Below are 14,696 nucleotides of genomic sequence, written 5' to 3' on the forward strand. Positions count from 1 at the left end.
GCCTTCTCGTGTTCCTCGCAGCAAATCAAACAGTAAAAGTGACAAAACTTTAGCTCAAAGTCCTAGTGAAATGAAAATTTGACCTCCAAAACACTCTGGCTGTCGCTTCTAGGACATTTTTTATGCTAACTGGCTGAAGGGTAAAATGTTAAAACACGGCAATCTGCGAGAAAATAGCCGATAAATGGCGCCATTTCCTCTGCTGGGCGGAGCTTCTGACAATAATAGAGTGACATCACGAGTTGTGCACACGCCCAAGTTGTGTTTACATTATGGAGGATCAGAGTTTTGACCACGAAGAGGCTGAATTTAACCATATTTCATCATCATGGTCATTTCAAACCAGTGATTGATGAAGAAGACACAGAAGGTGGTTCTGCCATCGGTGACCCCGTCTGGAACATGTTTGAGGAAGCAGAAGACGCTTCGTCCTCCATTCGTCCTCGTCTCCTCGCCTCAGCAGTTTTCACCTTTGAGGCTTTGAGGCTTTGAGGCTCTGGACTTTTGGAAGAACGACCGACTTCCTGGATCCAACACGTGGAAGCGCTAGCCGATAGCTAGCGGCTCCGCTAGTCGCTAGCCGCGAGCTAGCGGCTCCCGCCGCCCGTGCTCCTTTCTCCTCTCTCGGTCTCTTCCAGGCTCAATCTTCATCAAGGCTCATAAAACGCCGACTAGAACTTCAAAACACTGTAAAAACTTGGATATTTAAGAGGAAACAAGCCGATATAAACACAACAGATGGAGATCTGCACAACTCGTGACGTCACGCCCACGAAGAAGGATTCCCCCGACTTCCTCGCCTGGAGATTCAAAATCCAAATAACTTTGTTATGCGACAACAGTGGTGGGGCAGAGTCGGAGGAACCTTACAAGTAGAACCCCAACTATCGTTTTTTTCAAAGTACTGTTTTACATTTCAAGAGGACTTTAATGTTACTTTAACAGGATTTAAATACTCAATCCTGTCTATTTTTTCATTCCCACTTTAGCTTTTTGCTGTATTTTCTGTTAAAGCACTTTCCGTCAGACACACGTCTGCTGATAATTATTGCTATCGTGGAGAAAAGGATGGTAAAATTGAAGCAGGACTCCGGAGGGAGAGAGAAACTGACCTTGGCAGGTTGTTTCCGTCTTCATTGGGTTTCTGGCCCGGAGGACACCTGCAGTAGAAACTTCCGATGGTGTTACAGCAAAGAGCCTCACAGCCTCCGTTGGTCTCCTCGCATTCGTTCACGTCTGACAGGGCGAGAAAAAAGAAACGAGGGAGTTAATCTGACAGGCTTCGGTCGGTAATGCGTCGCGTAAATACAAGCGTCTGGCTGAAAACAAGCGAATGTTCATTTTCTTTCTCATTTCAGTGAATGGAGTCTCGAATGTAAACGGGTTTAAATAAATCAGGATCTGGATTTTTGACAGTGTGGAAAGTGCTTAAAGGAGCCTGGAACTTCACGAAAATGACTGTGGGAAACTTGTCTGAGCTGTTTCACCCATTAATCCCTTTCCTCCGTGCCAACTTTGAAAGAAATTTAAAAAAAATTAAAATAAAGGAAAATACCCCAAAAAGGAGGAGGAATACTGTTAAAGACAAATACTGCTTGTTATCCTCATTGCCTTCAACATAAAAAACATACAACCATGTAGAACAACCTGAAAACGAGTCTGTCGTCGACGAAACCGCGTGGAATCTTTCTGTCCGGTTAGCAAACGACACATAAGGAGTCGGATGCAGGTGGAGAACAGACGACGTTCAGACGATACCAAACCTCCGAGGGACGCCGATAACGCCTCACCGATAACTCTGTTTCTCATCGGTTACAGAATCACGTTGCGTCTCGACGACGTCAGCATGGATTAAGATCAAGGTGTCGTTTTGTCCCCGATGACGTCGGGGTGTTTCGTTTTTCCGCCAGCAGAAGGAACATTGGCCCGAAAAGCTGAAGGGGAAACTCTCGCTTGGCACGGATCAGTTTGTAAACTTTCTCCCGATTCATATAAAAAAAAAAAGAAGAGTCAGGACGAATACAAACAAAACCGCTCCGGAGAACTTTTTTTTTTTTTTTTTTTTTTTTTTTCCACCTCTTGTAAATTTCAGTTCACTGCAAGCAGCCAATTAAACAATTTGCCTCTCGGTTTACAACATCTGGAAATGTTCACACTGAAAACACTGCGCTCTTTCTGTCGGTGTTTAAGATCGGCCACAAAAAAAAAAAAAAAAAAAAAAACCTAAATAACGTCCAGGATCTGATGACGTCCGCCACAAACACAATGAAGACATTTTTTTTTTTTTTTTTTTTTCATGAAAGAGAAGAACACGATCTCTCGCCCGGAGCGACCGGCAGCTATAAAGAGACGCTTGTTTGGGGAAATCATATCGCAGGAGCGTGATTTAATGAGTCTGGGTCTCGGGGTGAGACACGGGGGGGGGGGGGGGGGGGGGGGTGGAGGAGGGTGGAGGTGGAGGGGTAATACACTTCATTTAACGTGTGAACTGAGGTCGTCGTGACGACAGATTTATTGGAGGTTGCGACGGCAAGACGAGCGAACGGAAGCGATGGTCAGAGAGCGTCCGGTGCGTGTGTGTGTGTGTGTGTGTGTGTGTGTGTGTGTGTGTGTGTGTGTGTGTGTGTGTGTGTGTGTGAGCGACGGCGTGGATCTGCTGCACTCCGCCTCCCGAGGCCACACACCTGTGAGGCAGCCAGGAGCTGGAGGTCGACCCCCCCCCCCCCCCCCCCCCCCATCCCCCTGGTGGAGGGGGTTTTGGGGGGGGGGGGGGTCAACACTCATCTTTCTCAGACTCTTTCTGCCCAATGAGCAAACAGGAATGTTGAAGCTCCGCGGGTCGGGGGGGGGGGGGGGGGGGGGGGGGGGAACACACAGCAGCAGGGAAAATAAACGTCCACACTGGATCAATCGATTAGAAAGGAATTCGTCTTTCCTTCCCTGTGAGTCCAGAGTGTCCATCATGTGTTTATTAATTTTTTCTTTTTAAGATTAAGTTTGTGTCGTAGTAAATATTGACGAGCGCATTGTATGTTTTATTCCACGATAAAGAAAAAACACTGGCGCTATTATTAATAATTCCAAATCTTAAAGCAAACATGAACAATACAGCGTCGTACCAACCTGTTTACTGATGGAAGTTCATTTAAAAAACAACTAAACAAACTAAATCCCCTTCATATAAATACAAATGATTGAACTCAATGACCTCTGATGGGAGTCTGCTGGTTGTGAAGCTGCGCTCTTGGAGGGGGGGGCACATGAACATTCTCCCTTTTTTTATTTTTTTATACGTCACACTCTTTCATCCATCAATCCTGAGCTCCCTGGGGGGGGGCGGGGGGGGGGGGGGGGGGGATCTGAGGCTGAGAAACAGAGATCTAACTGCTTTTTTTTTTTTTTTTTTAACTTTTGGGTTAAAGAAGCATTTAAAGATCAGCTCCATCCTGTGAACTTCAAATCACCAGCTGACCTGATGCCTTCGGGGGGGGAAAGGGTGGTGGTGGCGGTGGTGGTGGTGGTGGTGGCGGTGGGGGGGGGGGGGGGGGGGGGTTGTCAGTCTGCATGTTTTCCAAAAAGGGATCAGAAGCCTCGAGCACAACGTCTGAAGTTCCCCAAAAAAAACACACACTTGGTTTGATTCAAAGGCACAAAGTTTCGTGACGCAACAACAACAAGGAGGAGGAGAAGAATCCTCTTCAGACGGCTGGACTTTCACAATAAGAGAGGCGAATGAAGAGAAGCACATGAGTTAGGGTTAGTCGTCGTAGTGTCGTGGGTCGTGGTGTCGTGGGGTTAAATCCAAAATGAGCGTTGGGAAATAAAGTGAGGTGGAGGATCGGTTCATTAAGAGCTTGAAGATTCAACGAGGGAGTTGAACAGGTAAGGAACGTAAAAGAAATAAAATACTAACTCGAGGTTAAAACCAGTATAAAGATAATCCTCACAGGTACAAAATGTAGCGTCTCTTTATCAACAGCAAATATTCACACACTGTAGTGTTAAACAGCAAAATACATCTAATGGAGGCAGAAAACTTGAGCAGTCGTGAAACTACTTACAGTTTATGTTAACAAGCGCCGACTCGGCGATTTGCTCATTCTGAAGCCTGTTAGTGGTTTTGTGTTTTATTGCCTTGTCGAGGATCCCGTGGCGTTTAGTCGTGGAACAGAACCTCCTGGCCGTCCGTCACGTTTTAAACAGACGTCAGTAAACAAGTACTTACCGTGCCATTACTATTTAGATCCTCGTAAATCAACAGAGGAACAACAATGAATGGCAGGCCGCCGCCTGACGGAGCACCGACGAGCGTTTGTTTAAAAAGGCGGGAGTTTTCATAGCAACGACAGGATTTCAGTCTTCTGCCAGACCAGAATTCTCAAGAGATTTTGAGAGACGGTGTGTATTTCGGTGGAATTAAAGGATTAAAGTATGAAAAACAACAGAGCATGGCAACAAAACAAAACAAACAAAAAGCAAACGGTCATTATGTGTCTGCAGGCTGAGCTGCAGCGGGCTCGGGGGGGTGGGGGCGGGGGGGGGGGGGGGGGGGGTTGCATTCTTCTGCTGAATTGTGCGACTTCCTGCGATAAGGACGAGCAGCGCCGCCGCCCGACGTCTCGCCAGGAGACGAGGGGTTAAACCGGCAGACCTCGGATGTTATCTTCGGGGGACACGGGACGAAAACTGCAGCTTTCCTCAACGACCGGGAGGAAAAAAACAAAAAAAGAGAGAGAAAACGTTGCGGATAACCTGCTTCCTGTCAGGGCCTCTATCTAAAAAAAAAAAAAAAAAAAGCCTGCTGGTGTAATAATGTGCTCTGCTGGTGTTGAATTCCCTGCGGCCGCCGCAGCTGCTTTCATTTACCGGGTGGTGTAAAAGACGAGGACGGAGACGCGTCGGAGTCCCGGGGTTTCTCAAACGCCACGTCGACGTCACACGCCGACCACCTGCCAACTGGAACTGATCGCTTTGCCTCACACACTCACAGGAAGCTCATCCTGACCTTTGACCTCCAGTAGAAGTGACCCAGAAACACCTCAGACACCCCCCCCCCCCCCGACCCCCCCCCACCTTTCAAGCTCCAGTGAAATATTCCCACAAACTGTATATTAAAAGTCGTTTTATGAACTGTCTCTTCCTCTGGGTTTTGCACCGTCGACTCAAGCGTCACCAGGATTCTCCACCCACATGGAAAGAACCTATGTGAGGATATATGCACATATATGAAACCTATATGCTGCATATATGTACATATATGCACAAATATGCTGCATATATGACAATATATGACTATATATATGCTGCATATATGCACATAAATGCTGCATATATGCACATGTATGACAATATATATGCAGCATATATGCACATATATGCAGCATACATGCACATATATGCAGCATATATGCACATATATGACCATATATATGCTGCATATATGCACATATATGCAGCATACATGCACATATATGCAGCATATATGCACATGTATGACAATATATATGCAGCATATATGCACATGTATGACAATATATATGCAGCATACATGCACATATATGCAGCATATATGCACATATATGACCATATATATGCAGCATATATGCACATATATGCAGCATACATGCACATATATGCAGCATATATGCACATGTATGACAATATATATGCAGCATATATGCACATATATGCACATATATGCAGCATACATGCACATAAATGCTGCATATATGCACATAAATGCTGCATATATGCACATATATGACAATGTGTATGCTACATATATGCACATACATGAAGCATATAGGCACATATGACAATATATGCTGCATATATATTGCCATATATATGCACATGTATTGTATGTACATATATGCACATAAAATATAGGAAAACGGCCAATTTTATATATGTCACATATATTCAAAACCTATATTGAAACATATGTGTTTATATAAGTTCTTTCCATGTGGGCAGACGCGAGGTCGGAGGTCGTTCCGGCGCCACCTCGGGGCCGTGACGGGAGCTGCGTTTCCTCGCCGTGGAACATTCACAGGTAGCGTTCAGGCAAAACACAAAAGCTCAGGAGGCCGGTTCTCCGCTCAGCAGGGGGTTTAGCTTGTCGCTCCAGGCCCACATAAGCAAGTAAATACAAGGCAGATGCAGGGAAGCACTTTTTCCGGGACATTTTTAAAACTCAGAATCTGGGTCGTCTTGAGTTCCTCACCTCGGTCCAAAAAGAGCTTTCAGGTAAATTGGTGACGGACTGTCAATGTGCCGGTCCGTATCGCTTCCAGCTGGTGAATTAGTGTTGGATGTGATTAAAAGTGATCAGTCTGACAAACCTCATGACATAACAACCTGCTGTCAGTTGTGAAATTCAAGCACTTCTTTTCTTTCTCCCTCTCTGCAACGAATCGTTGCAGGTTCAACAGTGCCCCCTGCTGTTCCAACCGTCTGATACACCAGGGTTTTTCAACCTTTTTTGAGCCAAGGGACACTTTTTTCTTTGGAAACATCTGGAGGCACACCACCACCCGTAAATGTTAAAATGTTAAACTCTGTAGCCTCTATTAACAATATAAAGTCTTTCTCATCAAAGTTTAATCAACAGGAATCCAGTCAATCCAGAAAGCAAGGACTTTTTTTAATAGTGCCTCCCTCAGTGTGAAACCTGGACCTGATGGATGAAGAGCTGAGATCCTGGTTTTCAAAAACTTCTCCATCACTGTCACTGACACAGTACTTTGATACAAGATGGTAGCAGGAGGTGGAGATGAACCACACTGACGTCTGTCACTTTACATTTCACCGGCAAAGTTCTGTGCTGCCCTCTAGTGGCGAAGAGTATTTATACATGATTACTCTGCAGCTGTGAGAGTAAATGATTTTTAGAAAAAATGTTGAAATTGGATCATTTGCCCACGGCTCACCTGGCGAGATCTGGAGGAAACACCAGTGTGCCGCGGAGCAGTGGTTGAAAAACACTGTGATACACCAACAGCGTTCGATTGTACTCGTAATTCGTAAAGGTAAATCAGTTTCATTACAACAGCGTCTATTTTTTTTTCTTTTTCTAATGTCATGCGATCTACTATTACTACCTTTGCGATCGACTGGTAGATCGCGATCGACTGGTAGATCGCGATCGACGTATTGAGCACCGCTGATCCAGAGTCTCCAACTCTTAAGAAGCTGCAAACTCCACACAGAAAAAGGCCTTTTTTTATAAACCTGGAATTGAATTCGGTGACATACGAGCGTTTGACTCCTTTAACAAACAACCCGTGTTTACAGTCAACTAGACATTTTTTTTCATGTGAAAACGCAGAACACCGGAACGTAAACTCAACTTATCTGCCTGTTTACCGGGATGTGTTTTGTTTTCTCTGCTGGCCTCGTCCTCCTCCGGCGGTCCGTTGGTGATAAAGCAGAGACGAGCCGCCTCACTGACCCCCCCCGAGGTAAAAACACAGCCTGTGATCAGATTGTCCCCCCCCCCCCCGACCAGGGAACCTTGGGGTTTTTTAACATCTACGCATGTTTGATAGGGATTTACAGCGATATCAGAGACACTCGAATGAAGTTGGTTCCATGAACGCCTGTAATCGATTGACGATCCGGCTCATTGTTTGAGTGCTGAATGTTGATGTCTCTCTCTCTCTCTCTCTCTCTCTCTCTCTCTCTCTCTCCTTCCCAGACGGAACCTCCTCACTGAGATGTGAGCGCTGTGAGCTTGTAAAGACAACATCGACATTCTTCTGTGTTTTCACTGCTATAATAAGATAAAGTGTGACGGTGGGACAGGTCTTTGATGAAATAGGACTCTTTAAACACCTGCGGTGAGAAAAAAGAAAAAGCGGAGGAGGAGGAGGAGGAGGGTTCTGACTTCTGTCGTTCTATTCTGCTATCAAAAGCATAGCATCGCCTCCAGAAAACCCATTTTTATGGGGGGGGGGGTCGGCCCCCTGACCCTTTGCGTGTGCTGCGTCTCTGCTCCACCTGTAGGGACTTGTTGTTTTTTTTTTGGTTTTTTTTTTAACTCCAACTTTGACCCTCTGGTTCGGAGCGCCTGCGACAACACACTGGAGGAATCCAGTAAATGACTTGTTGTGGCTTCCAGCCCGTCTCTCCTTCTCGCCGGCGGGCCTGAGATATGCGACGGAGGTATGCGTCCGATCCGGAGCGGAGGGAAAGTTGCCCCCCCCCCCCCCCACCCCCCCCCGGACATGACGGACTGCCACGCTTCGGGTAATAAACACTGAGGGCCTGATTATCATTGCCCCACGTGCTCAAGTGTGACTTTACATGAATCCACAGTTCAGAGTTGAAAGGAGCATCAGTCAAACACACAAAGGCCTCAGGTACATAATAGACACTGGCCTCTACTGTCACAGCAGAGCTTCAGCGGGACTCGTTCACACTGCAGGGAAACGAGACCCAATTCTGATTGGGACTCATATCGACCTGTTTTGTGGCCGAGTGTGAGACACCAAGGTCCAATCCCAATTCAATTTTGTACCCCTACCCCTACCCCTTAGCCCTTCGCCTCCACCTTCCCCTCCAAAATGAGGGCAAAGGCAAAGGGGTAAAAGTTTCAGCCCTTTAGATTTGGGACACCCATCTCCCTCTGTTCAGCCCCCCCCCCCCCCTCCACGCCGGCGGCGGCTCCGCCTCTAATGAGATAAAGAGCGACGACGACAACTCAGGAGATTCCGACTGCAGTCAGATTTCAACCGACACCCTTCTCATGGGAGCGGGCGCTGACCTTGTCTAATGGCATCTCCTCCGGATGAGCGTGTGCTCCTCACACCTCGAGGAGGAGGAGGAGGAGGAGAAGGAGGCTGGAGGAGGAGGCTGGAGGAGGAGGAGGAGGAGGAGGAGGAGAAGGAGGCTGGAGGCGAAGGAGGCTGGAGGAGGAGGAGGAGGAGGAGAAGGAGGCTGGAGGCGAAGGAGGCTGGAGGAGGAGGAGGAGGAGGAGGAGGAGGAGGCTGGAGGCGAAGGAGGCTGGAGGAGGAGGAGAAGGAGGCTGGAGGCGAAGGAGGCTGGAGGAGGAGGCTGGAGGAGAAGGAGGCTGGAGGAGGAGGAGGAGGAGGAGGAGGAGGAGGCTGGAGGAGAAGGAGGCTGGAGGAGGAGGAGGAGGAGGAGGAGGCTGGAGGAGAAGGAGGCTGGAGGAGGAGGAGAAGGAGGCTGGAGGCGAAGGAGGCTGGAGGAGGAGGAGGAGGAGGAGGAGGCTGGAGGCGAAGGAGGCTGGAGGAGGAGGAGGAGGAGGAGGAGGCTGGAGGAGGAGGAGAAGGAGGCTGGAGGCGAAGGAGGAGGAGGAGGAGGAGGAGGCTGGAGGAGAAGGAGGCTGGAGGAGGAGGAGGAGGAGGAGGCGGAGGAGGAGGAGGAGGAGGAGGAGAAGGAGGCTGGAGGTGAAGGAGGCTGGAGGAGGAGTAGGAGGCTGGAGGAGGAGGAGGATGCGGAGGAGGAGGAGGAGAAGGAGGAGGAGGAGGAGGAGGCGGAGGAGGAGGAGGCTGGAGGAGAAGGAGGCTGGAGGAGGAGGAGAAGGAGGCTGGAGGAGGAGGAGGAGCAGAAGGAGGAGCAGAAGGAGGCTGGAGGAGGAGGAGGAGGAGGAGCAGAAGGAGGAGCAGAAGGAGGCTGGAGGAGGAGGCTGGAGGAGGAGGAGGAGGACGCTTCTGCCGGGCCGACGCCGCCCGGGGGCAAGGCAGCTTCCGTACGGAGATGAGCCACGGCGGTGGAAGTAATGCTCGCCATCGGAGGAACGGCGGAGATCAGAAGCGAAGCGTTGGGACGGACGAGGGGCTGATAAGGAGAACAAAGGAAGCGGAGGAATAATTCTATGGCGATATGGGACATATACGTCTCTTTGAAAGTGAAAAGGTGGAAGGACGCCGCGGGCGGGCGAAAGAATCGCTCCTCGCCGATTGTTCCCTCAACTGTATTTTGCAAACTCTTGTCACTTCTGATTCATGCAAGCTCTGTGTCATCGTCCCCCCCCCCCCCCCCCCCCCGGCGGCGTGACCGGCGGCGACCTCTCATGGGGAATGTGGTAAAGAGCCTAATGAGCAGCCGGGGCGGGGGCCCGGAGTCGCTGCCATTACAGGAGATTAGGGTGCTGCACAGGATGCGACGGCGAGTCGGTGTGTAGCGACTGAAGCCCCGCCCTGCCACTGCAACCTGCTCCCTCTCATTAGCCGAGGCTTTCCTGACTTCACAGGCTCAGATCTTCCCCCCCCCCCCCCCGACCCACGTCGTTAAATCCCAATCCCTCGCCGAGCTTCCGGGCGACACGTCGGTTTTCGGTGCGACTGTCCTCAAACCTCGGCTCGGCAGCGTTTTTTGAGCAGCGACACCAAAATGGATTCGTTTATATTGGATTAGAATGATTCTAAAGACAAATTCTATTCTATCTTGACTCACTGAAGCAAAACTCAGAACTTTACCTGAGACGACTTGAACTCTTCAACCATTCCGCATATTTTCAAAAATCACGGCAGCATGCATTTAAAAGTCTTCACATTACATATATAGCTATATTTTCATTCTTTTGCTTTGTTTTCTTTGTGTGTATGCTTATGTATGTATATGTACATATATTTTATATCCTTTGCTGTGTAAATGTGTGTAAAATCAAATTTTCCAAGGCTTAAATATGGCTTCTTTTTCTTCCTTTTTGTGTCTCTCTATCTTTCTGTTCAGTTTCAGTCGCCAAAACACAAAAATATCTGGAGATACTTGAAGCTTGATAAAGATCCAGTAGGTATATTGTTCTCTATGAGGATCATTTGTTTGCAATACACTTTGCAAATTTTAATTAGCTTGCTGTTCTTTTCAAAATCTTGGTCCAATAGACAGTTTTCTTGGAAAAGAACTTCTCCTTTACTTGATTGCTCATCATTGAAATATTAATCTCACATAATCTGGGATTAGTGAGTCGGACCAAGGTCTGAGAAAGAGCGATTACACATTTCCTAAACTTTATGTTGAATACACAAATTGTGAATCGGACGTGTATCTGCCAGAAAGTAGAAATATGACGGTAGAAATAAAGTCGTTGACGACGAAGCAGGAGAAAACGTTGACCAGGAGCTGCTGTTGCGAAAAAAAAAATCGCCTGAATCACCAGCTTGTCGCTACGCCGGCTGCTAACAATACTGAAAGAACGGGATTCAACCTTCAAATGAGAAAAACAAGGGAAAAAAAAACCCCCACCAGTGGGTCTGAATGGTCCATTTAAAGTCAGATTTACGGCTTGGCTGGGGCGGCGCGTCGTAACAAAAAGGGTCCCCGACCATCAAAGGCAGTGAATTGTCACGACCCGACCTCATCCGCTGTTCCGGCACATCTCACTGGCGCTTCTCACACAACCTCACGCTTGCTTCTGCGCTAGCCGGCGAGGATTTCGCAGCGTCCCGCGAGTGAAGTGAGAAAACAGACGCTCCAAACCTGTTTCAGCTGCAGCCTGCTAAAACCATCACACTGCAAAAAGTCACATCTGGGCAAGATGTCATTTCTTAAATTAAGTGAAAAATGACTTGCTTTTGACTAATAAGTCATTTTTGCTTGAAACGAAATTGTCCGCTAACATTAAGATAATTATTACTTTATTTTCTTATTAGCTAAACTGAATTAAAAGCTAGTTATAAGTACCGTTTGGCTTTAAACAAGCATTTTTTTTCTCATTTTAAGACGACTGAGCAGCAACCAGAGGACCTGAACTGACATTTTATAAGCTAAATCTCCTTATTTTAAGATTTTTAAATAATAACACATGGAAATAAAAGCTGTTTTGAGTCCAGAAATGCTGTTTTCAAGATGCTGGGTCTTATGGGGCGAGAATTATTTTCTTATTTTTTAAAATCTTGTCAAGTAAAAGTTTCTTGTTCTGTTGGCAGATAATTTTGCTTATTTTAAGTATTAATTTTCTTGTTTTAGTAGATTTTTTCCAGAGGAATTTTTGCAGTGTCAGCTATTTACTGTCCTGTCTCATCGGTGGGGGGAAGAGAGAAGATTTTGATGTAAATATGACCAAATATGGGCGTCATTATAAAAGTGTTTATATGACTTGAAGCCCCTGGTGACCTTTTGACCTTCTGACCTCTCAGTGGAGGATGAACACGCCACGGCTGCAGCTGCTTTACAGTCGTCCGCGCTCTCGTCGACCGCAATGACGGACGCCCGTCTCCGTTAAGACGTATTTCCACGCTGGATGCGCCTGTAATTCCTCGCCCGACGATCGCTTGTGATCAAACTCTGCTTTGAACACACATCCGTTGTCAGACAGCAGCTGGGCCCGGCGGTCTGCGGAGCTTCACTGTAAATCTCACATTCCTGCCAGCGTCATCGTGACACCAGCAGGCTTTTTGGACGTCCTCCACCTCCGTCACCTCATAAAGCGCTCACCGCCTCACAAAATAAAAAAAAAAATAAAAAAAACGTGGCAGAACCGGTATTGTTCCTCAATAAAATGGTCTTGTGAAGAAAAGACAGTGTCGTAATCTGTAGACCACGGTTTTCATTTTTTGTTTTTTTTTTCTCCTCGCTTAAAGTCCCAGTGAAATGAAAATTCCACCTCCAAAACACTCTGGTGTTTCTTCTAGGGTCATTTTTCCTGCTAACTGGCTGAAGGGTAAAATGTTAAAACACGCAATCTGCGAGAAAATAGCTGATAAACGGCGCTATTTCCTCTGCTGGGCGGAGCTTCTGACAATAACAGAGTGACATCACGAGTTGTGCACACGCCCAAGTTGTGTTTACATTATGGAGGATCAGAGTTTTGACCACGAAGAGGCTGAATTGAACCATATTTCATCATCATGGTCATTTCAAACCCAGTGATTGATGAAGAAGACACAGAAGGTGGTTCTGCCATCGGTGACCCCGTCTGGAACATGTTTGAGGAAGCAGAAGACGCTTCGTCCTCCATTCGTCCTCGTCTCCTCGCCTCAGCAGCCGCCACTTTTCACCTTTGAGGCTTTGAGGCTCCTGACTTTTGGCAGAACGACCGACTTCCTCGATCCAACACCTCCAAGAGCTTTTCTGACAGTGCGGAATCACCGAAGATGAGTCCAGGTATTTACTTGATCGTCTACTAGCCGCCCGGCTAGCGGCTCCCGCTAGCTGCTAGCTAGCCGCTCCCGTCGCCCATGCTCCTTTCATCCTCTCTCTGGTCTCTTCCAGGCTCAATCTTTCATCAAGGCTCATAAAACGCCGACTATAACTTCAAAACACTGTAAAAACTTGGATATTTAAGAGGAAACAAGCCGATATAAACACAACAGATGGAGATCTGCACAACTCGTGACGTCACGCCCACGAAGAAGGATTCCCCCGACTTCCTCGGCTGGAGATTCAAAATTCAAATAACTTTGTTATGCGACAACAGTGGTGGGGCAGAGTCGGAGGAACCTTAGAAGTAGAACCCCAACTATCGTTTTTTGCAAAGTAGTGTTTTACATTTCACTGGGACTTTAAGTGCTCAGCTAGCACAGCGTGGAGGTTTTCGCCGAAAATGTTTTTCTTGATCCCCGAGTTAAAAAAACAAAAAAAAAGCATTTGATGGCAGACAAGAGTTCAGGGATTGACTTTTACAACGGGGGGCGTGTCTCCAGCAGGCCGGCCAGCTCCTCGTAACATTCCTCAGCGCTCCTACGTTTAGAAAAGGGAACAGCTACGCTGCAAATTAAGCAGAAGAACATTTAAAAAAAAAACGACTTTCCCTGATCTGCAGGGAAGTGAGACGCGTCTTTGCCCCTCAACGTCTCGGAGGCCATCCGCCGCCGCTCGCCCTCAAACAAACCCGGTGTTTTTCCAGAGACGAACCGCTGCCGTGTGACTCGGCGCTCGACCTTTGACCTCTCCGCTCCCTCGCCATTGTCAGGGGACAAAAGGCCGAGAGTCGCCGCCGTCACCCAAATGAGTTAAATTAGGCTTAATTAAGGACGCGGCCGCCACCAATGACAACTGTGATCGACGACAACGAGTCAAACGCTGAAGAAGAAGCTAATGAGGTTTGCAATAGCGATATGATTTATAAATAAATAAATAAATACTCAACCCTATGGTGTTCGTGTCTTTTAAATTTCTGATTTTACTTGTAAATGACAGTGACATTGGCCAGTTTCATTCTGTACGTCTGCAGTTTTTATTTCAGAAAAACGGTAATCTGTTGACCTTGTATTTCTTTTTTTTTAATAGTAATTTTCTCTTTATATTTTTCTCTTCCTCATCAGGTATGACGTGAACTACGATCCACTGTCAACATACACGATTGCTGATAAGAATCTTTGTTAGCATGTAATTATGCTAAATTTCAATTTCAGTTAAATGTTTATTTTATTGTATTTTTTTCAGAGGTCACGAATAACAACGTAGGAATTAACCTGAGCTGTGTGACACCTCGGGCATTTTATCTGTCCACATTTACCAAAAGTTCACAAAGTGTTAAAACGCCCCGGTGGCCTGCGTCAGGATAATAACAGCAAAACACACAAACGTCACGTTCGGCTGAAGGGAAACCGAAGTACATCGTTTCCAGATCCGGGGGGGAAAAAAGTCACTGAAGAGTTGTGCAAGTCGGCAAACAAACCAATATACAAATAAGTAAATAAATAAATAAACAGGTGGAGCAGCAGGAGTGGGAAAAACAGGCCCAGTCAGTTTAAAACTCAACGGCCTCCACAGAAAAGCCATGA

General features: G+C 47.1%; 1 protein-coding gene across 1 annotated transcript in view; it reads right to left on the minus strand.

The window, feature by feature from the left end:
- Positions 1 to 14,696, minus strand: part of megf6b (multiple EGF-like-domains 6b) — a gene marked incomplete at its 5' end in the record, with an annotated part of 72,264 nt that overhangs the window by 36,463 nt on the left and 21,105 nt on the right. The window contains 2 exon segments of the mRNA XM_080494804.1: positions 1,113 to 1,122; positions 1,124 to 1,236. Of these exon segments, the coding sequence (XP_080350930.1) occupies positions 1,113 to 1,122; positions 1,124 to 1,236 (123 nt within the window).

The sequence above is a fragment of the Blennius ocellaris genome (genome assembly GCF_963422515.1).
Source record: "Blennius ocellaris genome assembly, chromosome: 4".
In the NCBI taxonomy this organism is placed as follows: domain Eukaryota; kingdom Metazoa; phylum Chordata; class Actinopteri; order Blenniiformes; family Blenniidae; genus Blennius; species Blennius ocellaris.